Source organism: Miniopterus natalensis, chromosome 14 (assembly GCF_054644295.1).
Source record: "Miniopterus natalensis isolate mMinNat1 chromosome 14, mMinNat1.hap1, whole genome shotgun sequence".
In the NCBI taxonomy this organism is placed as follows: domain Eukaryota; kingdom Metazoa; phylum Chordata; class Mammalia; order Chiroptera; family Miniopteridae; genus Miniopterus; species Miniopterus natalensis.
This window is the reverse complement of record NC_142094.1, coordinates 23,678,427-23,706,396: the sequence shown is the minus strand read 5'-3', so window position 1 is coordinate 23,706,396 and position 27,970 is coordinate 23,678,427. Positions and strand designations below refer to the sequence as shown.

The window sequence follows — 27,970 nt, the reverse complement described above, 5'->3', positions numbered from 1 at the left end:
AAGGGAGCATTTCATTACCTGTCTAATAAACAGGTCACTGTTGTCATGTTAATCTCCTTCACATACCCCCTAGACAAAGCAAATAGTGTTCTCTCTTCACCACTTAAAATGATTCTGTCGCCTGCCATTAGATTTGTGATAGGCATGGCACCATTTTTACGCTGGAAATTATGTAAATATTGTCCATCACAAACTGTCTTCACATGTTCTGTTCTAATCAGGTTTCCAATGCAGTTGCCACTCTGCTCCCTATGAAAAAAAAAGAGAAAAAGCTTCCATTTACATCACATATATAAATACTGTATTTGCCGTTTTCCACAATTTCCTTGTTTGTCTGACTCCTGGAAACAATAATGCTAATATTGAGTCTGTCATTTTTACATATTCCACAATCCACACTAAAATTTTTAAAATGCTAAGGAAACATTCTCTCTATTAGCTTGAAAATAATCTCTCACCAATAGGCTTCTAGACAAGTGCAAGGGAGCACCTCCCTTACTGCACCCACCGGCTGGGATCTCTGAGCAACCTGTTTGTCAGCATTTTGATCCTGGAAGGACACCCCCAACTCCTATGCATAACATAACATTACAAAAGACAAACAGTAATAACCTGCTCTAAAATCCTATTTCTTCAGTGTTTACAGGAAGATTTATAATTACAGTAATTAATAGCAACTGCCTAGCCGGTGTGACTCAGTTGGCTGAGTGTCATCCCATGCACCAAGAGGTCACAGGTTCGATTCCTGGTGAGGGCACATGCCCAGGTTTCGGGCTCAATCCCCAGTTGGTGGCACGCAGGAGGCAGCCAATTGATGTCTCTCTCTCATCAATGTTTCTCTCTCTCTCTCTCTCCCCTGCTTCCTCTCTCTCTAAAATCAATCAAATCATTTTTTTAAATAAATAAAATAATAAGAAACAAATTGATAACTCCACTGCTTCTAAGAAATAAGCATTAAGCAATTACAATCTTTAGGCACTACTATTTAACACATACAACTTCAGAAGCTTGTTGGCATGTACACTGGACATATTCACTGTACTTATGTAGTCCGTGGGTAACTACTCAAACATTCTCCACTGTAATGTTTCCTGTGTTCAAGTCTAGTATTAAGAAAATAATGATCCAATTATTTCTAAAGTCACATTATTATCAATATTCATTCTGGAAAGAAACAAATGGATGAAAAGCAACTATATATTACATAAAGAAAAATATGATGCAAAGATATACAAAACTGAAACTTTACAAGTAACTTGTAAAGAAAATAGATAACATATAATAGAAAATTGACCAACTATAGAAAATTTAAGTCTGTATGAAATAAATTATTTAAATTTATTTAAATAGGTTTAAATTTTTTAAAAACATTAGTAATTATATACCATATTAAGCATGCTTCATGAAAGGAGTACGTGAACTTTTTTATTCTCATATGTCTACGAGCTAATAACATAGTAGGTTTCCTCTAAATACAGGGTGGGGCAAAAGAAGGTTTACAGTTGTGAGTACTCGAAACACAAGAGTTTGTTTCTGTATTACTATTTATTGTATTATTTTCCATAATGAACAACTGTAAACCTACTTTTGGTCCACTCTGTATTTTGTAATAAATAAATGAAGATTATAAAACAAAACAGAACAAAAATACTAAACCTATAAACTTTCTAAATACTAATATTTAAAGTATTAAGTAAAACTTCATTAATTTACACTCTACCAATATGCTAAAATTCACCTTGTGATATACTCAAATTTATACTTTTTTCACTAAGGAAAAAGGGTTCACTAATACTTTTAAAAATAAGATTTATTGAGGCATATTTATCCTACTGAAAATAGCTAACAATTATGCTCTCCTTAGAAGCAATCCATTGATAGCCAGCCAGAGTTAGCATCAATATATGAAACTGCATGTCTTTAACATGCTGCATAACCTGTATTTGTCATGAATTCTAAATGACATCCCACTAGCTAATCCAAGTTATTGAAGTTTTATTGTATTAAATGTACTACTTACATCTCTGAAGAAGGCATCAACCATATATTTTGGTAATTCTTCTTATTATCCTTTGATTGTGACTCCAGAGTTAACATTAGACACCAAAGGCTGAAATACTCTAAGTGTGCAAGCTTAAGGTGCTGGGTTTCCTCTTTTATTTTGGGCAGCATGCCAACCGGGACTGAACTGTCATCCATCTGTTGTTCGACAGCTCTAAAGATAAAGCTCCAAGTCAGAGATGTGTATAAAACATTTCATTGGCTGGCTATGAAATAAGGTATTTCTAAAAATAAGTACACAGATATAATGATCATCATAACTTATAACCACAGCCTCTAATTTTCTTTAAAAGTCATTTCAATATTTTACAAGCCAAATAGCTTTTTATAAAACAAAATCTTTAAGAAACTCAATGCTGCATTATTTTGCCTTCAGTGACTGTTGCCCTAACAACTACTTAAATTTCGTATACTCTAGTCTTCGTTCCTACGGGCAGCAAATTTTGGCTTTTTGTACAACTACAGTTCTCAAAATCACAATATTCATACAGCCAGCTCTGTGCTATAAGAAAGTCAACATAAAAACTAGGAGAATCATCTAGAATATCAATTTTGCTTAATGCTAATTTTTAAATTTTTATATAGAAACAAATCTCTCATAGGAGAGCCTACAAAACATTGAGAATAAAACATAAGATTTCAAACCAATGTGCTTAGCCCGGCCAGGGTGGCTCAGTTGATTGAGCGTCGACCTGTGCACCCAAAGGTTGCTGGTTTGATCCCCAGTCAGGGCACATACCTGGGTTTTGGTTTTGATCTCCAGTCAGGGAACATATGGAAGGCAACGAATATCAATGCTTCTCTCTCACATCGATGATTCTCTCTCTCCCTCTCTCTAAGCAGGTCCTCAGATGAAGATTTAAAAAAACAAAAAACAATGTGCTTATACTATAGGCCCAGACTTCCCATGGTTCACAGTCCTCTGCATTAAGAGATCCTTTGATACAATAGCTGAAAAAGTTCTTCCTGTGAATTTTCAGGCTGAATTAAAAAAAATTTTGGTTCTGATTTGATAATGTTTCCTAGTCTGTATTTACATCTAACTACTTTTTTGTGTCCTTCAAAACTTTCAGTGGCCTAGGAAGGTATAAATACATATGACTGTTTATAAGACAGCTAAAAAACTTCCCACATGTAATAAAACATACATATATAAACAATTCAAGTCCATTGGATCATACCAAACTGTGTGTCTGGAAGAAACAATTTCCCTGTTTTTAACTACAAAAGGCCTGAAATCAAAATAGCAACTAAAAGCAAAAGACTTCTTGAAATACCATTTAAGTTGTATTGTATTCAAAATGCCTATACTATATACTACATCTTTCTTAACCAAAGTTCAAAAACCGTTCTATCATTCCCTAAGGAAATAGGCTTATTATAAAATATGAACTGTGCTTTTTTTCCTAGTTCCTTCGTTTTAGAAACACACACAGAAAAGAATGGCTAAAATAAAACCATCAATGCAGGACAGCCAGCAATGTTAAATCATTTTGAGTTGAGTGCATACTTAACCAAAATTTGTATTTTTGGAAGACAGTGTGTTTACCTGCTATAAAGAGCACAGTTGCCCACTTGTGAACAATATTTACAGGTTTGCTGTTCCTCAATTATTTGTGGCAAAGGAGCAAGCTCTGTCTTCTCCTTTCCAGTAGCAGACTTGCTAATACGGTGAAACAAAGAGAATGCCATCTGATTTCTTAGTTTTAATAATTCTATGGGGGAGAAAAGGGTGGATGTCTTTTAAGAAGTAAGTAAAGTTTATTATATATCTTTTCCATTGCATAAGTAAAACTTACAGATGTAAAAACATTAAAAAAAAGAAAAAAAAAGAACAATATTCGTATTTCCCACTACACTAGAATAACACTGTTAACATTTTGGTATTATTCCTCCAATATTTGTTCACTAGGTAAATTCTTTCAATAATCATGTGTCTCATAACTAGTACATACTATGAAGTTGGTGCTTTATTAGCTAAATGCTAAGGGTAAATACAGCAAACTAGAGTATAGAATAAGAAGTTTAAATAAAGTTTAGGCCCGTCCATGTATGGCTCAGCAGTTGAGCATCAACCTAGGATCCAGGAGCTAGAGGTTCGATTCCCAGTCAAGGCACATGCCCGAGTTGCAGGCTCGATCCCCAGTGAGGGGGGTGCAGGAGGCAGCCAATCAATGACTCTCATCATTGATGTTTCTCTCCCTCCTTCTCCCTTCCTCTCTCTGAAATCAACAAAGGTATATTTAAAAATAAATAAAGTTTTGTATTATAAAATTTTTAAAGGTTAATGTTTTCAATTATACTGCATATTGTTAAAATTCTTTTTAAAAAATACCACAACTACAAACTACAACCTGTATTAGGCCCTGCGAGTACAGTAAGCTACTGTCAGGTATAAATACAGGCACACCTGTTTCATTGCGCTTTGCCTTAGTGAATTTCACAGATGTTGTGTTTTTCACAAATTGAAGGTAAGACCCTCTGCCAGCAAAGATTATGACTCGCATGATGTCTAGCAGTTTTTAGTAATAAAGTATTTTAAAATGAAGGTATATACATTGTTTTCTTAGACATAAAGCTATTGCACACTTAAAAGACTACAAGATCATGTAAACATAACATTTATGTGCACTAAAAATCAAAAAATTCATGTGACTTGCTTTACTGCAATATTCGGTTGGTTGCTATGGTCTGGAACCAAACCTGCAGTACCCACGAGGTATGCCTGTATGTATCACCAACAGTTAAACAGAAAAACAAACAAAACCCAGAGAAGTAAAATTGAGAGAAAATAGCTCAACCTCTTCTATCAAGATGTTTCGCAGGCACAGGGTACATCTGGCCAGTCTTAAGGTAGAGGAGCAGGCCAGCCTCCGGATCAGCTCTTCTCTCTTGACTTAGCAGTGTATACAGAACCAGCTGTGAAACAGTGTTCATTTTGTCAAATAAAACTTTAACTTTCTGCTTTCCCATACATGTTTGCAATTAACACACACTGCATTTTAAAATCAAAAGGTCAATTAAGCTATTTCTCTTTTGAAAATTACATGAGCCATATTAGTAAAGGTAACAAAATAAATTCAATATCAAATATTTAATTTCCACAAAACGTAGTTTATGCTTCTCAGTTTTACACAAACAAAAAAAATATTTCAAATTTTTCTTAGTAAATATTTAGGTTTCCAATAAATTAAAGACAGAAATTAATCAAACTATGTTTTACATTTTGAAGTTAACAGTTTTTAGACACTATTTTTCCTGCTTAAAATAAGTGAACTATGCCTTAGCTGGTTTGGCTCAGTGGTTACAGCGTCGGCCCAAGGACTGAAGGGTCCTGGGTTCGATTCCAGCCAAGGGCATGTATCTCGGTTGCAAACTTGATGCCCAGCCCCGATTGGGGTGAGTGCGGGAGGCAACCAATGGATGTGTCTCTCACATTTATGTTTCTTTCTTTCTCCCTCTCTCTCCCTTCAGCAATGGAAAAAACATCCTCGGGAGAGAATTAAAAATAATAATAAGTGAGCTAAACACAAAAATACACATTATTTACATCATAGTACTGTGACAACTAAATCAGACTAACTCTACAGAGCTGAGGCATCATTAACTACATTAAGTTTCTGTGGTACTTCAGAGAAACCATCTAAGACAAGTTAAAAATCATTCTTTTAGTCCATGGAAACACCTTAGCAGCAAGACTAAGTCATTTAGTCAGTCATATACAACCTAACAAGAAGCTTATTTATTGTCCATGCAATCTCAAATTAAAATATTAAATGATTTATGAAGGCCCAGTCTTTAAGTCATAAAATTCCAAAATACCAAGATCAGTAATTATAATTAACATGCCTAAGGATAATGTCAAATTATAATTATAGTCTGACTTTCTAAGATATATTTAAAACACAATGATTAATTTATAGAAGGCCAAAAATATTATTTGCAGCATAAATATTAATTATATCTACAAACTCATCACTAAGTGCACAAAACAAGTTTACAAAAAAAACAAAATAGATTAAATTTTGTTTTTTTGCTCCTACCAAAAACAGTGGTGTTTGTGCAGTTAGCAAGTGTAATAGAAATACAGAAAAAATCCCAATATACAAATTTTGCGAAGAAAATACAATCCCAGATACCTCAATGTCCAAGGACACTTAAAGAAATACTTATGATAATCTCAAACGTCTACAAAGTAAAATGTGGAAACATTCAGTCTTAGGAAATAATCACGTGAAAGTTTGACATTTTAGTTTGATATTCTCACTTCATCTTGATATTCTCAATATACCTTAGAAAGCCAGAATATAATTATAATTATAATTTGACATTATCCTTAGGCATGTTTGATCTGTAAACATATGATTCTTACAAAGGGCTGTTGCTTCAACATTTGAACCTATGAAGCAGGTTTTGGAAGGGCTTCTTATAAGCACCCTACTGTGTTCCCTGATAGAGCATAAATACCAAATAAAACTTTTTAAAATTAAAGTGAAACTCATAAATGATAGGGTAGAGTCTTGGGGCTGTGGAGCAAGGGAGTCATCCAAAACTGATGGTCCTCATTGCTAGGTTTTTCCCTCAGTGGGAACTGAGGCAGAAGGAAGAGGGACATAGGATTGATTCTATAACTTATTAGAAGGGGAAAATATCAAAAATGAAATTCCCTGGATATTTTGACAAAAGAAAGTTGGTGTGAAATTTTACAGTATTATTATAATTCAACTATATTACAAGTTAAACAGGTTTTTGTGAGCTGGTTTAGGGATCACAGCTCCATATAATATTTTCCTTTAGGAAATATATTTCAAATGATGAATCACTCACTTAGAAATGAACCTCTGGAATACAATCCATTTACGAAATAAAGACCTTCCCTAAGCTAGTTTATACTGTAGCCTTTTTCTGTATCACCAAAATGGAAAATTCAAATTCAAGAGGAGAAACCTGTCTTTCCTCATCCCCAGTATCTATATAACTCAATGAACTGCTCTAATTATTTTTTAAATGTCTCCCTGTTTCTTGCACAATAAATATGCAATATAAACTCCAATATACTTGTTTGATGGTGGCTCTACTCAATTTTTTTAATATAAGAAATAGTCTTCTTTTTTACACTATTTTATTCATAAAAGTTCTTGCAGCTTCTCTTCTTGCAAAGATAAAAAAAGTTCCAAGTGATCAAAATTAAATACAGTAATGTTCTTTGTCTTGAGGCACTACAAATTAGAGCAACAATCTTAAAAGAAAGGTCTTTAAATCTAGACCACTTTAGACACTGAAATGCTTTCATACAGTGGTGCCTTGGTTTTCCAATGTCTCCGTTGACGAACATTTCGGCTCATAAGCGCTGAAAACCTGAAAGGAAATGCTTCAGTTTTCGAACACGCCTTGGAAGTTGAACATACCACGCGGCTTCCGCTGAGGGCAAGGTCCTAAGGCCCAGCTGTCAGCTGTTGATCCCTTGGTTTTCCAATGTTTCAGAACTCGAACGGGCTTCGGAACAGATTACATTCAAAAACCGAGGGACCACTGTATTTCTTTTCCTTTTAACATTCAAGTGATTTTAGCCCTGGCTGGTGTGGCTCAGTTGGTTGGGCATCATCCCGTCCACCAAAAGGTTGCTGGTTCTCTTCCCAGTCAGGGCACATGCCCAGCTTGTGGGCTCGATCCCCTGTAGCGGGCATGAGGGAGGCAGCAGATCAATGTTTCTCTCTCTCCCTCTCCCTTCCTCTCTGTTCTTAAAAATCAATAAAAATATATATGTATTTTTAAAGTGATTTCAATCAAACTTCTTTTAAAAAAAAAAGTAAAAAATTTTCAGTCTCATGTACACAGAACACATTTTTTCAGATCTTTAACTTCAAAAATAGCTTTTCTTTGGTCTTGGCATGATTTTCCTTCCTCAGAAGGCCTTTAACCTACCCAAGTCTTTAGTTCATAATTCCAGCCATTTCTGTATTACCAAAGTGAAAAGTTCATGTCCTCTAATAGGAGAAAATCTATTTTTTCCTCTACCTTCAATATCTACAAAACCTAATAATAGGTGAAAAACAAGGTTATCTTACTTTTTCATTCCCAAATGGAAAAGCTTTCATGACAACTTTTGGTGTTTGGTACACAATTAAGAATGGTAAGAAAGATTTAATAAGAGAGTCTCTTTACAGACAACAGTATGGTGGTTCCTAGAGGGGAAGGGGGGATGAGGGGCAGACGAAGAGAGTGAAGGGGGTCAAATAGAAGGGAGACTAGGCTTCGGGTGGTGAGCACACTTGCAGTATATAGATGATTTATTACAGAACTATACACTTGAACCTTACATAATGTTATTAACCAATATTACCCCCAATAAATTTAATTTTTAAAAAAGAGGAAGCTGCCTCTTCACTCCGACTATACAATTATTTTGAATCTGAACCTTATTTTATAAGAAATCTGCTGAAATAGCAAAATTCCAAGGGCAAAAGGAATTTTATGTTACAAAATGTTATGTTATTCCCTTAATACATATTATACCATAAAAATACAATAATACTATTGTCTTTAGTTTTATCTTTACCTATTTAAAAGTGTCTAGAACATACTACAGATTGTTAATGTGGAGATGGGCAGAGGGAATGGAAATAATTAGAAAACAAAGTAGAACTTTATGTTACTTTAAGTCACTATAATTAATATAAATTTCAGATAATTTTGAAGGACAACAGAAGACTATGTTTACAGAAAAGAAAAGAAGAAAAGAAAAGAAAAGAAAAGAAAAGAAAAGAAAAGAAAAGAAAAGAAAAGAAAAGAAAAGAGATTTAAAAACTTGAGTTTAACATAATGGTAAGAATGGTTCAATGTATCATTTTAGATAAAAATCAATATAATCAAATTAATGATAGGGAATAAAAGAATGAGTTTACCCTGATGTTTCCTAAAGAGTGTCCTGTGTAGACACTACATGAAAACAATAGCTCCATGGTAAATTAGGTTTAGGAAACATTGGGTTAAACATAGCTAAAACAAATTGTATTACTTTAAGGACTTCTCAGAAACTTTAATAGGCTAATGTGCATCATTTTATCTACAAATATACTCGTTTCCCCAACTTACATGACCAAGGAATTCTTTTTTTAGGAGCATCTATTTAAACGCGTGGTTTGGCAACATAAACTTGGCAATATTGGCTTATAAGTTCAGCTGCTGTATTCTTTGCTGAAGAAAACTTTTGCTATAGCCATGTATACATTTATAAAATAACCTGAGTACTCTGGATGTATCACAAATTGAAAAGTACTATATGAAACTCAAACATTACCTGAATTGAACCAAAATATATAAAGCAGACTACATTTTAAAATACATTAAACATTCAGATAATTTTTTTATTAAGATTTATATACCTGACTACGGTGTTCAATAGAATTTGATTCTTTGCCAGTTTTAAGTTCCAGTGGCATTACTTTATATTTCGCTTTACATCCTCGATGAATTTTCACACCAACTGTAACATCTATTTTGCCCTTTAATCCAAATCTAGGGGACCAAATGCTTTCTTCAATATCCAGTGATTTCACGACTTCAATATTGCATGCTGTGTTGTTACTACCATCACTTGGCCTAAAAAACAAAACAAAACACAAAAACTCTTCATCAGAACACTTAGCTCACTTCTCATCTGCTACCATTGACTTTCCTTTGCACACAGAAAATGTGGGGATGGGACAGTCTGTATACCTTTATAGCAGTGATTCTCAAAGTATGTAGCGCCAGCATCATCTGGGAACTTGTGATAAATGCAAATTCTCAAGCCCCCCTCTACACCTACTCAAAAAGAAACATTAACTGGTAAGGCCCAGCAATTTGTTTAACAAATTCTGCAAGCGACTCTGATGCAAACTCGAGTTTGAGAACCACTGTCCTATAGGCTATAGCTCATGTAATATAAATTTTCTTAATATTTATTATCTGTCTCAGTTCATTCCTATCACAATCTTCCTAACTCGGGCCTTTACTTCCTCAGGCCTAAATTACTACGAAAGCCTCACTGCTTGAACTGCTGGAGCCACAATACCAATCTGAATAATCAGATACACATTTATTACACAGATTAATATATAATTGCCTTCATGTGGTTGCACCCTAGGGAGCACCATATTAACCTGGGTAAGAATGAGCTGTCTTTCCCCCTTATGTATGCAGTGTGAAGCTTGATCATCTAACACTTCATCCCTACACCTTTGTGACAATCCTGGGAGAGATGAAAATAACTTCTAAAGCCTTTTACACTTCTCTTAACTAAGATTTACTCATTTTCAGAGCAGTAAGTCATTCTGCAAAAGAAAATTCAGATAAGAGCTAACTTTTATTAATCCTATTTTAGACTCGAAGCCATATAAAATACAAAGTCTAACAGAAATCTTACATGAAAAGAATAAATTTTCTAATAATAAAGCATTTTGTATCATATAAAAATCAAGATTTATAAAGTTTAAGTCCTGGCTGCTGTGGCTCAGTTGGTTGGGCATGCTCCTATGCACCAAAAGGTTGCCAGTTCAATTCCCGGACAGGGCACATGTCCAGGTTGCAGGCTCAATCCCAAGTAGGGGGCATGCAGGAGGTGGCCAATCAATGTTTTGCTCTCACAGCAGTGTTTTTCTCTCTCCCTCTCCCTCTCCTTCTAATAAATAAATAAATAAAATAAAATAAAATAAAGTATAAGAATTCTGGCTGGGCCCTGGCTGGCGTGGCTCAGTCAGTTGAGCATCGTCCTATGCACCAAGAGGTTGCCGGTTCAATTCCAGGTTAGAGCACATGCACAGGCTGTGCAGGAAGCAGCCAATTGATGATTCCTTCTCATCGATGTTTCTCTCTCTCTCCATCTTCCTTCCTCTCTCTCTCTAAAGTCAATAAAAACATATTTAAAAGAAAAAATTCTGGCTTTTACAACACATTATTGAGTTGACATGGTTTTCATGTTGTTTAAATCAGAGTTATTTCTTAACAAATAAGAATATTTTCTAAGAAAAAGAATGTTATCTTCAGTAATTTTTTTAAAAAACTGTTTCAGGACGCTACAAATATAATCTCCAGACATATACTTCTGCAATCTTTGAAAAGACAATAAGGAATTCATGGAAGCCACAATTTATCTGAAATTTCTTAAATATTAATGTTTTCTCTCACCAAATGTTATCTGATATGTATTCAAATATGCTTGTGCAAAATAAAGCAAACTTTATTAATGTTGCTACTAAAATCCAGTACCTTAGAAAAAGAAGTAATGTCATTTTAGACCTAGTTCTGTGGCACAAATAGTCAATTTAACTAATATTTCAATTTAACTAATACGATTTTAACTAACACAATGCTGTGAAACTCCTTTGAGAACCACTTGATGGAGAATATAGTGTCATGAAAATGAAGAAAATAAACATTTACTACTTATGGGTGAGAAAGGTTGTCTCTATAAATGGCTTTTAAAGGCCTCATTCTGTGTTTTGCAATCTAAAGTTACTTTTCAACAAAGACCAGCTATATTTCTGCTGGGGAAATGTCCAGAAGAGTGTGTCCTTCACAGAGAAACACACCTAGGCTTCCATTGGAAATAACCGAAACAAAGAAAAGTCTTACATGGACAGACAGAGATGAGGACACTGGGCTGGGAATCAAGAGATCCTTATTCTAGACTCATCTCCACCAGTGGTTTTTCATATAAAACCTGGAAAAGTCATACCACTCCCTGGACCTTAATTTCCGTATTTGAAATCTAGAACTTAGTCTTAAAATTCCCTTTCAAGTCAAAGATGACTATGAATCCCACACTTTCTTTGGCTTCTATGATGCACTTCTTCCATGCTACAAGCCCTTGTAGGTTCATCCTAAGCCTCCTTTGATGGATGCTACTCGATGGATGCTACTCTCTCCCTGTATTGTTAAACACTGTTATCTCCCAGGGTTCTGGGCCTCTTCTGTTGCCCTTTGTGTTCTCTCTCAGCATTCTCCTCCACTCTATGTTTTCAACTACCACCAATACACTGAGTACAGGGAGAGCTTTAGTCTCCCTGTAACACCAATATCTAGGACAATCCTGGGTAGATATGAGGCATATAATACATGTTCACTGAATACATCAGTCTATGAGAAAATGAGTTTTTACTGCAAAAACAATAAATAAATACTAGTAAGAAAAATACACACAGCCCTGCCAGGCATAGCTCAGTAATTAAGCATTGACCTAGGATCCAGGAGATCATGGTTTGATTCCCTGTCAAGGCACATGTCTGGATTTCAGACCTGATCCCCAGTCAGGGGCGTGCAGGAGGCAGCCAATCAATGACTCTCATCATTGATGTTTCTCTCCCTCTCCCTCTCCCTTCCTTTCTCTGAAATTAATAAAGATTTTTTTTTTTAAATAGCAGATGTTACAAAATCATTAAAAAAAGAAAAATACATACAAAAAGCTAAAGCAATTGGCAGTGAAAGAAAAGCCAGTATCTAAAATAACCATGAAAATGAACATCCACTAAAATTTAAAATCTCGAGCAAATTTAAATAACTCCAAAAGAAATAAGGAAAAAGAGAAAGGGAGGGAGGGAAAGAAGGTAAATAAGGATAAGGAAATAATTAGGAACAATGAGAAACAAAATTAAGTTTATCATTTTAGTAAAGACCAAAATAACAGAAATACTACAAAACAAAGCAAAGAACCAGGAAAAAACTGCCAACTTCATGAACACTTCACAGTTTATCACAGAGAACACTAATGCAGCAACGAGATCCACCCCTATCCCAGACACAGCAATCTGAGCTCCAAAAAAGAACAAAGAACAAAGCATTAGGAATTCATAAAATATGGTACAAGAGAAATTAAACAACCTATTTACCTTGTGGTTATTGGTTTTTTTGTTTGTTTTTTAAAATATATCTTTGATTTCAGAGAGAGGAAGGGAGAGGGGGGGAGAGAGAAAGAGAAACAACAATGAGAGAGTCATTATTGATGGGCTGCCTCCTGCATGCCCCCGCCTGGGGATCGAGCTGCAACCCGGGGCATGTGCCCTGACCAGGAATCGAACCCTGAATTCCTGGATCCTAGGTCGATGCTCAACCTCTGAGCCACGCGCAGCTGGGCATGATTGTTGTTTTTTAAGTTAGGGAGCTGGTGGTAAATCTAAGGCCACTACAGAAATAAAGAATATGAGAAATAAACTCAATTCTAACAGCAAGATGTCTTCTTTTTAACCACTATTTTTAAAATATATATCAAAGTCCTACTGGCAAACTGATTTGGTGACAGCTGCACAATTCTATGAATATAATGAAAGTTACTGAATTGTTGTTAATAATAATAATAAGTACAAATAATTAAAACCCTACTGGCAGATACAAGACATTTAAACATTGCTAGCAACCTTCTAAAATTGTCAAAGAATTCCAGTAATATGTAAAAGGTTGTAAAATTCCCAAATATCTTTGATGAGGTAGAACCTCCAGTTCTGAGGTTTTAACACAAGGACATAACTGTCCCCATAAGGTCCACCCTTCTACTTGCATTCCTTCTTCTCTACTCAAGGACAAAGCTCCAAGAATTTTCCCATCTCTTCCAAGTATTAATTTTGTGCTCTCCATGGAAATCTTCCCCTCGGCATGTAAACATGTTCTATCTCCCATCCTCAAAACAACAAAGCTCTCTTACCCTCACAAAAGTGTATGGCAGCCATTCCATTTCCATCTACCCTTTCATAGGAAAACCATTCAATGTAGTTGTCTACACTCCCGTCTCCAAATCCTCTTCCAGCATTCTCCCTTGACCCCATTACCATCACATTTTCACCCCAGAATCACTGCTGACTTTTCTTTCCCTCATGCCCACATCCAATTCAAAAATCTATCAGCTCTAACCTTTAAAATCTGCCCAAAATCCAACTGTTCTTGTCACTTCTGAAACTCTCACTCTCGTCTAAGCACCACCATCCCTTGCTTGGATTCTTGCAAGAACCTCCAAATTGATCTACCTCTGCCTTTATCCTACAACATACCCTCAAAAGGACAGCCAGATTGATTCTTTTAAAAGTAAATCAAATCAATGCAGAAATTAGCACAGAAAAGTTAAGGAACTGGCCTAAAGTTACATAACTAAATTGTGGCAAAACTGGGATTCACATTCAGGATCAGTATGTCCTTCAAGGTACAGAGAACTTTAGCGAACAAACTGATCCGAAGAACTGACTGTTCCCAAGATTTCTGATTCACAAATCTTAAAACAAGTTATTTAGATCACAAAATGTCATAAAATATTGAGAATACTGAGATACGGTTAAGAATATTGATATAAGTGAAAATTGTGCCTATTTAAAAAAAAAAAAATGTTGCCTGTTTAAAAAAAAAGTTATCAGATCAAAACCTTCTGTGCAAATCCTCCAATGGCTTCCCATCTAATAAGAGCCAAAGTCCCAACAGGGCTTGACGACCCTGAAGAGATACTTCTGCCCTCTCTCCCATTCACTCTGCTCTAGCCACACTGGCAGGTGTGAGTCAGCCACAAGGTGTTTGTCTTCCTGGAGACAGCTGCAAAGCTCTTTCATTTCTTTCAGGCTTTGGCTCATTACCCACACCTTCCAGGACCACAACAGGGAAATAACATGTCCCAGTGACTCCTTTCCTCCTCACCCTCCCCACTGTTCTATACTGCCTACACCACAGTCAGGCACACTGAGGTTTCCTTGTTCAGCAGTATAGAAGCTCCATGAAGCCACTGGCTTTGTTTTCTTGCTACTGTAATCCCAGCACCTAAAACATTACTTGGCACATATTAGGCACTCAATAAATATTTGCTGAATGGGTGAATAATGAAAAAGAAAAAAAAGTATTACCTATAAATTTATATCAATGCTACTTTAAGGAGAAAAAAGTAAAAAACCAAATGCCAAAAAACATTAAATGGCTAAACACAATATTTAACTGTATAGCACAAATCCACGACAACTGACACATGACACAGTCCATCTGATAGGAACACATATATGAAAGTAGGACCACCCAATGTATTTACTAATTGATTAATTTGTTTAAAAAAACAACTACAGCCCAGCCAGGCATGGCTCAGTGGTTAAGCATTGACCTAGGATCCAGGAGATTGAGGTTCAGTTCCTGGTCAGGGTACATGCCCAGGTTCTATGCCCAGTCAGGGGCGTGCAGGAAGCAGCCGATCAATGATGAATCTCTCATCTTTGATGTTTCTATCTCTCTCTCTCCCTCTTCCTTCCTCTCTCTGAAATCAATAAAGATATATTTTTTAAAATAATAACAAATAACTACATACAAAAATTAGAATATTTTGTTATAATGAAAATAGAATTTTCTATTCATTAGATTATTTTTTTGTCCTGGAAAGATACTCAGGACAGTAATTTATAAAATAAGCAAACTAAAAGGCTGGTTGTAATAACTCAGTCTTTAAAAGGCTTTAATTCAAAATACAAAACAGAATCCTGGTCTAAACATATGAACCATATAAACAAAATGGGTTTCTTACAAAGAGAGCTGCATCTGCGGGAAGTCTGTTGAAGTGTATTTATGCATGAAATCTTCAGCCCATTTAGAAAACGAAGGAAGATACTCTTCTACTTCTTGTTTTACTTCATCTTCATTCAAATTTAAGCGGTACCTGTAAAGTAAGAGATTAAATATAAAAGCATAAATATGAAAACAGTAAAAAAGGACCAAAACATCCAAATAAGCAACGCAAGTACCTACAGGCTAACTAACAGATACACAAAATGTGGTCTATTCGTACAAAGGATTATTATTCCACTTTAAAAAGGGAGAGAGCAGGCCCTGCCCTATCGGTCCTCTGAAGGAGCTGGTTCAGCAGGGAAGACAAAATTAGCAGCCCAGCTCTGCCAAGATTGGTCCTCCTGAGCACAACAGCAACCTCAAGTTGAGAGATAAGTTGAAATTCCTCAAGCCAGGGAGCAACTGCTGACACCAAAGTGTTCCAAACGACCCCACATTCAGTCTAACAGGGGCAAAGGTTTGAAACCTGGCAACTTCCAGTCAATAACGGAGGATGTAGGGGAAGATGTGGGAAAACAAGGACTCAGGTACTGCTGGACAAATGTAAACTGAGGCAACACTTACACAGAGCAATTTGGCAACATATCAAAATTCAAAATGTACCCGGATCCTGTCCTGGAGGGGGCAAGACGCTATAAAGGACATTAGTGGGCAAAACTGAAATGTGGGCAGACCGGACAAAAGTATTCTATCAATGTTAAATTTCCTGAAGTTGATAACTATTCTGCGGTTACATATAAGAAAATCCTTATTCTTAGGAAATACACACTTAAGCATATACCACGGTTTTTTATCTAGGGATATGAGCCCTGGGCCCACCTGGCTCAGCGTCAGCAAGAATGTGTCATGAGCAAAGTCCTTAGCCAGCCACAGGCTGCCACACCAGGCACTGAGGCCCCACACCCAGCTGTCACCACATGCCCAGCCCCAATCACCAGAGTGGTCTGAGGAGAAGAGGCCTGAAGAAAGTGTGAGCAAGGCCAGCTTTACCCACTGCAATAGGGACCCCGGAGTCCACAGGGCAACCCAGGTTGTCCAGAGCCCTGCTCATCCTGCTCTATGGCTGGTGTCTTCATGGTTTACAGCCCATCATGTATTTCATGATGAATTCTACTTAATCTTAGAAAAAGAACACCACACACACACACACACACACACACACACACACACACGCATGCACAACAGGTGAATATGAGTAAAGAGTATATGGATGTTTTCTGTATTACTTTTGCAACTTTTCTCTAAATTTAAAATTATTTCCAAATAAAAATATTTTTAGATGTTTAAATGCATATATCCTCTAGCTGAACAATTCCACTTCGAATTACTGAGCCCACACGTATGCCTGCACAGGTATGAAATAAAGGATGGACAAAGATATTAATTATAACATTGCTAATAAAAGCAAAGATTGAAATGCCACAGGGATGCTTAAATAAACGACATATCCATATAATGATACATTATGCCACAATTAAAAATGAGAAAGCTCAATAAGTACTGAGGTGGAATGATCACCAAGATTTAATTTTAATTATACTTTATCTTTTATTGATTTTTAGAGAGGGGGAAGTGAGAGAGAAAGAGAAACACCGATGTGAGAGCGGAACGTTGATTGGCTGTCTCCGGCACACCCCCCACCAGGGGATCAAGCCACAACCTGGGCATGTGCCCTGGCAGGTAACTGAACCGGCAACCTCTTGGTGCATGGCACTACGCTCAACCAACTGAGCCACCCCGACCAAGGCGTCACAATGTTTCTAAAGATAAGGCAAAAAGTTTTGCACACTCTCTGAGTCTGGTGTGCACATGCACAGAAAATTTAAATATTTTTAGCCAAAAGAGTTCCTGTTGTGGAATTTTAGAAGCTCTTCACAGAACTGCAATGGGGTACTGCAACTTTGGAATCTGCATTCCAGTATTACACTATATTGAATAATCTAACAGCCAAATACCTTATAGATTCTAGGAAAAGTTATGTAATAAAATTGTCCCTATAGATCTCTCATAACTACTTACATTTCCTTCAGATGCCTTATCTCTTGAACAGTTTGAAAAGCAAGTTCTTGTAGCTTTTCTGGGGCAAAGTTATCATTTATTGCTTTCTGAAATACTTCGTGGAGAACTGTACCAATAAGCATTTGGTGTGTGGTTGGATCAGAGCTCTATTAAAAAAAAATACAAAAATTTTATTTCACAACATATTAACAGGCATGAATGTATACTTATTACCTAACCCATTAAACCACCATAGCAAAAGTGCATTAGTAGGAAAAATGCCAAAATATCAACCAATGCTTTTTTCTGGTGGGTGGAATTACAAGTGACTTTCAGAATGATCTGAATTATTTTACAAGTACGAGGTTTTTAAAAATCATTATACTTCCATTTAAAAAAATTTAACCAATATAAAAAAGTTCAACATATTCTCAAATATTTAATATATTCATTTCCAATTTTTTATAATTTACCCAAATAGAAAAGTTAATAAAGGCATAGCTCACAAACTCATGCAAGTAAAAGTTATTATTGAAACATAAAATTTAAACTTACAGCAGAGATTTCTAGCAAGAAAACTTCACTGAAAAAGAAACTGTTTTTCAATTAACTCTTTTGTTAACCTAGGCCTCTACCTTGAAACTATCAAAAAACTAGATAAAGTCCACCAAACCATCCATCAGGAATTTTTTAAACTTACAGAGGAACAATTTGTACCATTTTTGCAAATCCTATGTGAGTCTGAAATTATTTCAAAATTAAGAGATTAATATTTAGGTCCACTTTATAATACGTGGTTAAAAGAGAAGTTGATCTTCCCCCACAACTGAAGAAAAAAGTGGATAAAATAAACTACAAGTAAGTAACAACTAACACTATTAGAACATCTATATAAGCCTGGCCAGGCGTGGCTCAGTGGTTGAGCATCGACCTAGGATCAAGAGGCCACGGTTTGATTCCTGGTCAGGGCACATGCTCAGGTTGCCAGCTCAATCCCCAGTCGAGGGCATGCAGGAGGCAGCCGGTTAATGATGACTCTCTCATCATTGATGTTTCTACCTCTCTCTCTCCCTCTTCCTTCCTCTCTCTGAAATCAATAAAGATATATTTTAAAAAAGAGAGAGAACATCTATATAAATATTTTTCCTGCTTTTTTCCTTCTTGTCCAAGTGGAATTTTGGTTTTCTACATACATATAGATTAACTGTATAAGTAAAACAATGCTCTGGGAGGAGGAGGAGATTTTTAATAAAACTCAGGTTCTTTGACAGAAACAAGTAGAAGGTACAGGAACAAGGAGAAAGCAGAACTAATATGGATCAAAAGAAACTTAACAAACCTATCAATAAACTTAATACAAAGACCTTGTTTGAATACTGATTGTAACAAACCAACTGAATAGAAAGATAAGTTTGATACAAGACATGAGAGATCAACTGAGCATTAGATTAATATAAGAAATTACTGTTAATTTCATTATATATGATAAAAATATTGCATTTATACATTTTTTAAAATATCAGCTTTCATTTACTTGCAAAATGATGTAATGTCTGGGAAAGCAGAATGGGTACATGGGGGTTTATTATAATCATCTCCATGTATATTTGAAGTTTTCCATAATAACGTTTAAAAAATTTTTATTGATTGATTTTAGAGAGAGAGGAGAAAGAAACATCAATTTGCTATTCCACTTATTTATGCATTCATTGGTTGATTCTTGTATGTGCCTGACCAGGAATCTAACTGGCAACCTTGGCGTATGGGGACGATGCTCTAGCCAACTAAGTACCTGGCCAGGGCTGAAATTTTTCATAATAACTTTTTTAAAAGAGACTGTCACATTTATTTTTAATTTATTGGGAATCACATGAAGCAAAGTTTGGAAATGTCTACATGTATTAAATTTAAAATCTTATCACTGAATTAATTTCTTCATCATTAGAATTACTTTATGGTGTTGAGCAAGATTCAAAGGATTCAGGCACCTCACCTTGAGTCCCAGCACTGACATTTACTAGCTACGTGACTTTGGGCAAGTCACTTAAACTGTCTGAGCCTGATTTATCTCACCTGTAAAATGCAGCTGATTAATACCATCTACTCACAGGATTATTGGAAGGATTAAGTAAAATAAAAGTGTAAAAGTGCTCTACAAACTATAAAATCCTGTAGAAACTTTAGCAGTTAATATTATTCACCCTGAAAGTTTCACTCAGAACAGCTCTTCTCATGCATCGAATACTACTGGCTATGCTTGTGCCAGAAATCAGCATGTCTGGATACAGAATCAAATATCCGAAATCTTCATCTATTATCCAAGTATCAGATGTGCAGTCTCCCTCCAAATGAATGATGTCCCCTGGCTCTACTGGTACAGAGCACCTACAAATAAAGCAAAGTATCAAGATACAGTTTAGCTTCCTATATTTAAGCTTACTAAGGAGTCTTCAAAAATAAATATTTTGTCTGAAGAAATAGTATTTCCAAATTTCTGGATCTTAGATCTTTTTAAATACCAGGACATAGTCTTCTGAATCAACTCCTAGTCACTCCATCCCTTTCCACCTTGGAAACACATCTGAGAATACTCTTGGGTTTTCCTTAAATCCCAAAAACGAAAACCGCTTTAAGCGTCGTCTAAAGCTATCAGATCTTTAATAGTGTAATATAGAGCTCCAATTATGGATGATGTTGTTTTAATAATTAATTTTCTCATTCTTAAGACTTACAGAGTATGTACATCTTATATTAAGTCTTGAATCATGGAGCCAGAACCAATGCAGCAAGAATAAAATCGTATTTATCTAGTTGAAACCATCCAACTTGCAGCATAAACAAAAAATCTAGACAAAATTAGACCTGACCTTCTCTGCATCTCCCTTCCACCCCTCACATACCACAGTGTTTGAGTAAAGAATATAAGGTCAAAGAATGTTCTTATGCTATAATTAATTTTGCGCTTAATAAGAACATGAGTTTTAAGCTGTAATCTTAAAACAGAACGTACTGGGAAACAGGACGTAGCATTAATAAGTCCCTTTGTAATTTCAAATGACAGTACAAATCAAGTTTTGGAATAAGGGACTTAACATGCTGGGGTAACAGGCGCAGTTTTATGCGGAATTAGTTCAGGTTGAAAACTATTCCCTTGCCCGGCCGGGCATGGCTCAGCGGTTGAGCATCGGCCTAGGATCCAGGAGATCAGGGTTCGATTCCCGGTCAGGGCACATGCCCGGGTTGCGGGCTCAATCAATGACTCTCTCATCATTGATGTTTCTATCTCTCTCCCTCTCCCTCTCCCTTCCTCTCTCTGAAATCAATAAAGATATATTAAAAAAAAACAAAAAAACTATTCCCTTTATTAATAATTATAGTGACACCCACACAAGCCCATGTGATGAGTTTAAAGGTGGTACCCTTAAGAATCTGCCACATCAGGGCTCAAAGTCATATAAAAATTACCAGTCATTCCTAAGGATGCAAAATTCTTTATATTCTAGCGACTGGGAAGCAGTGATGATTAGATGCTTTTCATGGCTTCCTTCTTCATTATGCACGATATTGACTGCTAATACCAGGTACCGGTTATCCGTTCCTCGGGTCAGGACTGTTTTAGAAGAGGAAGCTTCCACCTTCTTCTGAAATCTAAAGCATATACATACTGTAGCACAAGCATAAAATAAGAAGCCATCAATCTCCATCTACAAACCAACCTTCTAGTTTTTAGGTTTGTCTCTTCTGGAAAGCTTACCACAATGACCGTTAGCTAAAATGGTTAAAATTAAGAGAGCAAAGACATAGCAGAATTCCTACTATAAGAACTTCCCAGAAGCTATGTCACTTAAAAAAAATAAAACATGCTCATGATACGGATTTTTCCAAATATAAGCTCCATGATTATGAAGGTTAAGGAGAAACTGAAAAACACTAAACAACACATTCCTACCACTGGTGCAAACCTTCTCAAAGTACAAATAAACGGGAATATTTTGGACTATCCTTTTTGTAAATAAAATAGATGTTTGTTATAGAAAAACATACTGTGGGTGGTTCGCTGCAAGTCCTACTGTGAGCCACAGGATTATATTAATCTTTAAATTAGAAGTATACTTAGAGATCACCTCATCCCATCTACTATTTAATGCAGGAATTCCTTTATGAAATCTCACTGGGGATCAACCAGCCCCTGCATTGTACAGAAAGCAAACTTAACACATTAGCTCTTTCCTTTATAGAGTAACTCAGAATTTTCTTCTATAATGGGCAAGTCAATGTCACAATACTTCTATACAATGATCCTCGCAGCCTGAAAAATATGCAAAATAACCTCTTCTCTAGAAAACATCAAGTTCCTCCTAAGCCTTTCCTGTTTGACTGCAGTAAGACTCCAACAGAGTCCAAAGTCACTCTCCAATTTTAACACCAAATGCCTTTCATATTACTCTAAAATTATCTTTGTCACTACCCAAGGTCCTATTATTTTGGAACCTCCACATTCACCTACCCCACGAATTCCCCAGGCAGCTGGGACACCTTAAGGATCCCCCAAAAGGTTCTGCTGCTCAAAACCTCAAAGATCCGTCAACAATAATCAGCATCAGTGTTACTGCTCTAGAAAATAACGCCACACCATGATTGTGGGGCAAGTTTCCCCGACCATTTAAACCGAGATGAGGGTGCAGAGGTCTCTCTGGAGTAAGTTCTCCAACTAAACATCGAGAAAAGCATCTCTCAGCAGCGACGTTCTTTCATGAAGACATTTGAGGTGGCGGCTGGGACTCTCCAAATTCGGGGAAGACGGGAAATAATGAACTGCTGGGCAAGGGACAGTCTCCGGGCTCTGGTCCGAGAGTGGCCCCAAACAGGACCCTGCGAAGCAGACCCCCGCTCCGGAGGCGCGCCCGGCGCCGGGCCTGAGCCGGGCTCGGTCCCAGCTCCAGTCCGCCGCGGCGCGTCCGGCCTCTCCCGCTACTTTCGTTCAAATCTCCCGCGTCGCTCCCAGACCCTCCCCCCGCTCCGCTCACCGCTCCGCGGGCCGCTCGCCCTCCTCCCCGAAAGTCTTCTCCATGAGGAGCTCCAGATCCCCCAGCTGCTCCATCCCGGGTGTGGGGACCGCAAACTGTCGCCGGGTAAAACCGGGGACCCCGCGGCAGCACTGAAGAGACAAAGGGCAGCGGATCCCTGAGGCGCCGCGCGCATGCGCCGACTCGCCGAGCTCCCCAGCGACCTGCGCGCGCTGAGCCTCCGGCGCCCGGCGCGTTCCACGTGGAGCGCAGCACCTGGCCTCCGGCCCCTGGGGGCGCCTCTGCTCTCTCGCCTCGGGTTTCGGAAAACAGGCCCGAAGTATGCGCTCCCGCCCTCGGTGGAGACGCGTCGTCACATTCCCAGCACACGCTCTGCGTTTGAACAGAACATCTGCCGTTGCCCAAATCCAGGAGCACCTTGTTAGCCTTCAGAATTTTGCATTCTCTGGAAAACAACCTCTCTTCCCCCTTTTTTTTGGTTTTATCCTGGAAAAGTAATTGAGAAAATAGAAGCTTTCTCATCATGTTACAAATTAATTTACAAAACCACCTGTCTTATAGCCTCTTTCCACTTTTTTTAAATATATCTTTTATTGATTTCAGAGAGAGGAAAGGAGAGAGAGAGAGAGAGAAACATCAATGATGAGAGTCATTGATCGGCTGCCTCCTGCACGCCCCCTACTGGAGATCGAGCCCGCAACCCGGGCATGTGCCCTGACCGGGAATAGAACCGGATCTCCTGGATCCTAGGTCGACACTCAACCGCTGAGCCCCGCCCTGCCGGGCTCCCCTTTTTTTGAACAGTGGACAAAGCGCTCCTCCTGTCAGCGGACGTCCCTCTACCTGACTCGATTCAAAGGCCTCCGGTATTCCCGAGGGCATAGCTCTTCAGTTATTCCCTCATTCTCTTGTACCGTCCATCTGTCCCTCACTACTGGATTGCTTCCCGGCTTGTTATGTGGCCCAAAGGATAGGGCTAGAAACCCAGAGAGTATCCTTGATTGCTTTCTGTTATTACTCACATCCAATCCATAGGCAGACCCATAGATTTTGTAGCTAAAACTATGTTAAATCTCTCCAGGCCTTTCCATCTTCAGTGTCACTGCCTGATGATGATCTCTCACCTGGACAACTGCAGTAGACTCTTACATATGCTTCCCATTCTTATTTCCTTGCAATTCAGTCTTTTTTCCCAATACTTTATCATGAAAATTTTCAAATGTACAGAAAGCTAAAAGAATTATATAGTCAAAACATATATACACCTATCACATAGCTTTTACATATCGTATCTTTGATTAATCACATCTATTTATCCATCCCTCTATTCATCCATGAATTCAATTTTTTTTTTAATGCATTTCAAAATAGTAGGTATCAGCACATTATACCCATAAAAACTTGGTATGTATATCATTAGCTAGAGTTCAATATTTGTTCATGGTAATTTAATATTTTTAATGTATTTTATATGTAAAATTTACTTGAAATGCACAAATCTTTTTTTTTTTTAATATGTTTTTATTGATTTCAGAGAGAGGAAGGGAAAGGGAGAGGAAGAGGGAGAGAGAGAGATAGAAACATCAATGATGAGAGAGGCATTGATCGGCTGCCTGCTGGGGATCTGGCCTGCAGCCAGGGCATGTGCCCTGACAGGGAATCGAACCTCAGTCTCCTAGATCATAGGTTGCTGCTCAACTGCTGAGCCATGCCGGCCGGGCAAAATGCACAAATCTTATGTGTATCATTTGATAAATTTTAACAAATGTGTTTAACACAAATCCCTACTAAGATAATGTTATCATCGCCCCCCAAAATTCTCTCATGTCCCTTCCCAGGCAATTCCCACATCCATCCCTACTGGAGAAGTAACCACTAATCGGATATATTTTTAGCAGAGATTAGATTTGTCTGTTCTAGACTTTCATATAAGTGGAATCATTTGGTCATACTCTTTTGTGTCTGGCTTCTTTCATTCAATACAATGTTTTTGAGATTCATCCATTTCATTACATGAATCAGTAGTTTATTCCTTTTTATAGCTGGATGGTAGTCTACTTGACCCATCTTTTCCTTTGATGTACACTTGAACTACTTACAGTATTTTGCTATCTTGAATAAAGCTACTACAAATAGTCTTGTACATGACTTTTTGTGCTCTTATTTCTCTTAGGTAAATATTTTGGAGTGACATTCCTGAGCCACAGGTGGGTTTATGTTTAGGTTTATAAGAAACAGCCAGACCTTTATCCAAAGGGTTGTAACCTTTTGCACTACCACCAACAGTGGCATTCCAATTTCTGCATATCCTTGACAATGTCTGATGCTGTCAGTCTTTTTAGTCTTAATTTGCATTTCCCCATCACTAATGTTATTGAGTACTTTATCACATATGTACTCAGTCATTTCAACATCTTCTTTTGTAAAATGTCTGTTCAAATCCTTTGTTCATTTTCTTAAATTGCATTGTTTTATATAATTCTGGATATAAGACCTTTGTCAGACAGGTTTTGCAAGTATTTTTTCCCAGTTTGTGGTTTACCTATTCATCTTCCTAATGAGATCTTTAGGTGTACAAAAGTTTGAGTCTTTATGAAATCTAATTTATTCATTTTTTTCTTCTATGGTTTTTGCTTTTTGTGATCTAAGAAATCTTTTCCAACCCCTAAGTAATGAAGATATGCTCATATGTTTTCTTCTTGAACTTTTATTGTTTTATTTTGATTTAGGTCTATGATCCACCTCAAATTAATTTTCGTGTATAATAGGAAGTAGAAATGAGTTCTCCCTCCTCTCCCTCCATGTGTATATCCAGTTTTTCTAGTAGCACTTGTTGAAAAGACTTCCCCATTGAATTGCTTGGGCACCTTTGTAAAATAAATAAATAAATAAATATGAACTGATCCTATAAATATCAGTCTGTTTCTGGACTCTCTGTTCTGTTCTTTTGATGTTTGTCGATCCTTAAGCTAGTGCCATACTGTCCTGATTACTACAGCTTTAGTAAGGTAGTGATTACTACAGTCATAGTCAAATAGTGATGTCTTTGTTCTTTTTAAAGTTTGCTTTGGAAATTCTAGGTCCTTTGCCTTTCTATGTAAATTTTAGATTTAGGTTGTAAATTTATACAAAAGAGCCTGCTGGAATTATCATTGAGATTGCATTGGATCTATACATTTGGGAGAACTGATTGCTTTACAATATAGAGACTTCTAATTTATAAATAGTTTATCTAGTTTATCTTTCCATTTATATAGATCTTCTTTAATGTCTTTAAGCAACATTTTGTAATTCTTAGTGTGTTAATTGTACACATTTTTGTTAAATTTAAGTATATTTATATTTTCTGATGCTACAATGAAATTGTTTTATTTTCCAATTGCTTCCTCTAGCACATAAAAATATAATTTTTATATTTACCTTATATCCTGAGGCCTTGCTAAATTCACTTATAATTTCCTGTAGTTATTCTATAGATTCATTACAACTTTCTACGTAAATGATCATGTCATCTGTGAATAGAGGCAGTTAGTTTTACATCTCCCTGTCTGATCTTCCTGCTTTTTATGTCACTTTCTTACCAAAGTTCCCTGGTTAAATAGAAATTGTGACAATGGGCATCCTTGCCGTCTACCTGATCTTAGTGGAAAGCATTCAGTACTTTACCATTAAATATGAGGCTGGCTATAGGTTTTTCATGGATACCTAATAGGTTTATCTAATGCTATGTATAAAACAAAAACAAACCTCCAGAATGTAGTGGCTTAAAACAACAACAATCCTTTTTTAGCTCATGAATTTTCAGTTTGGGCAGGGCCCCATGGGGAAGGGAAACTTGTCTCTGTTTCACTAAGCATCAGCTGGGAGCTGAAGGATCCACTTTGAAGATGGCTTACTTAGACAGCTGGAAGTTGACTCTGGCTGTCAGTTCCTCTACTGGGGCTGGCTGGCTTCTTCACAGCATGGTGGCTAGATTCCAAAAGACCAGATGGAAGATTGTTCAAAGTTATGACATAACCTCAGAAGTAACATAGCATCACTTCCACTGTAGTCACAGGCCCACTCAGCTAGATTTAAGGAGAGGGAACACAGTCGCTATCTCTTGATGGGGTGTCACTGACACACAAGAAGAGCATGTGAGATAAGATGTATAATAGAAAAATATAATCTGACAAAATGCTCTTTATTAGATTGAGGAAGGTCTCTTCTATTCTAATGTAATTAGTTTTTACAATGAATCAATGTTGGATTTTTCCAAGTGCTTTTCTGCATTTATTGAAGGATCATGGTTTTTCTCCTTTATTCTATTACGGAAAATTACACACTTGAGTCGATTGTTAAACAAGTTGGCATTTGTAGGATAAACCCAATTTGGTAATGATGTAATACACTTTTTTATATACTGCTAGATTTGAGTTGCTAAAATGTTGTTAAAGATTTTTCCATCTTTGTTCTTTGGCCTGTAATTTTCATTTTTTGTAACAACTTTGTCAGGTTTGGGTATCAAGGTTATGCTAGCATAATAAAATGAGTTCTGAAGTGCTCTCTGTCTTCTAATTCCTAAAAGTATTTGTGAGATTCTTTTTTTCTTAAATGTTCAATGTAATTCACCATCTGAGCCTGGAGTTTTCTTTGTGAAGGATTTTTTATAAATTCAATTTCTTTAATTGGCTATGCTGATTTTCTGTTTCATCTATATGCTCTTTGGTTGTGATTTTCAAGACATCTGTCCATTTAAGTTGTCCAATTCCTTGACAAAGACTTATTTAGAAATCCGTTATGTTTTTAATACCCATAGGATCCATAGTGATGTCCTCCATACAGGCAACATTGAGAGCTAGCAGTGGTACCTTACTTAATCCCTAGACCAGACCACTGTCCCACTCTATAGGTCAGAGGGCTGTAACCATTTAAAGGCAGGAAGAGAGTAATAACGGAGATCAAGACAGAAACAGTCAATCTCCAAATGGAAGATAATGTGGCATGATGTACTTGGGTTATCAATCTGAAATAAATCAGATATAAATATAGTTATTATTTTAAACATTCTTCCATTCTGATTGCTTATGTTTAACATTTGTGTTTCAAAATGTAATGTGCTGCAATAAGAGTTAAGAGAAAAATAACTGTTGAAATATGAATACAATTTAAAATATACTATGTGTTCTATAAAAGACATAGAATGGTCCTGGTCAGTGTGGCTTAGTTGGTTGGAGCATCATCCAGTGCATAGGAAGGTCATGGGTTCGATTCCCGGTCAGGGCACATGCCCAGGTTTCGGGCTGCATCCCCAGTTGGGGCGTGTGTGGAAGGCAGCTGATGGATGT

General features: G+C 36.9%; 1 protein-coding gene across 2 annotated transcripts in view; it reads right to left on the bottom strand.

Annotated features, from left to right (window-relative positions):
* The window catches only part of DNA2 (DNA replication helicase/nuclease 2), a 36,885-nt gene extending 14,791 nt beyond the window's left edge, over positions 1-22,094 (bottom strand). Inside the window, exons 1-9 of one of the 2 annotated variants that reach the window (XM_016198386.2) lie at positions 21,082-22,094; positions 19,818-20,001; positions 17,638-17,783; positions 15,578-15,709; positions 9,447-9,663; positions 4,863-4,980; positions 3,611-3,776; positions 2,021-2,215; positions 19-249 (exon numbers count right to left, since the gene is read on the bottom strand). In XM_016198386.2, coding sequence (XP_016053872.2) covers positions 19-249; positions 2,021-2,215; positions 3,611-3,776; positions 4,863-4,980; positions 9,447-9,663; positions 15,578-15,709; positions 17,638-17,783; positions 19,818-20,001; positions 21,082-21,320 — 1,628 coding nt within the window. In that variant the 5' untranslated portion in view covers positions 21,321-22,094. The remainder of the gene's footprint in view (positions 1-18; positions 250-2,020; positions 2,216-3,610; positions 3,777-4,862; positions 4,981-9,446; positions 9,664-15,577; positions 15,710-17,637; positions 17,784-19,817; positions 20,002-21,081) is intronic. The other variant, XM_016198387.2, reaches the window with a different exon arrangement.
* Between the last annotated feature and the right edge of the window lie 5,876 nt (positions 22,095-27,970).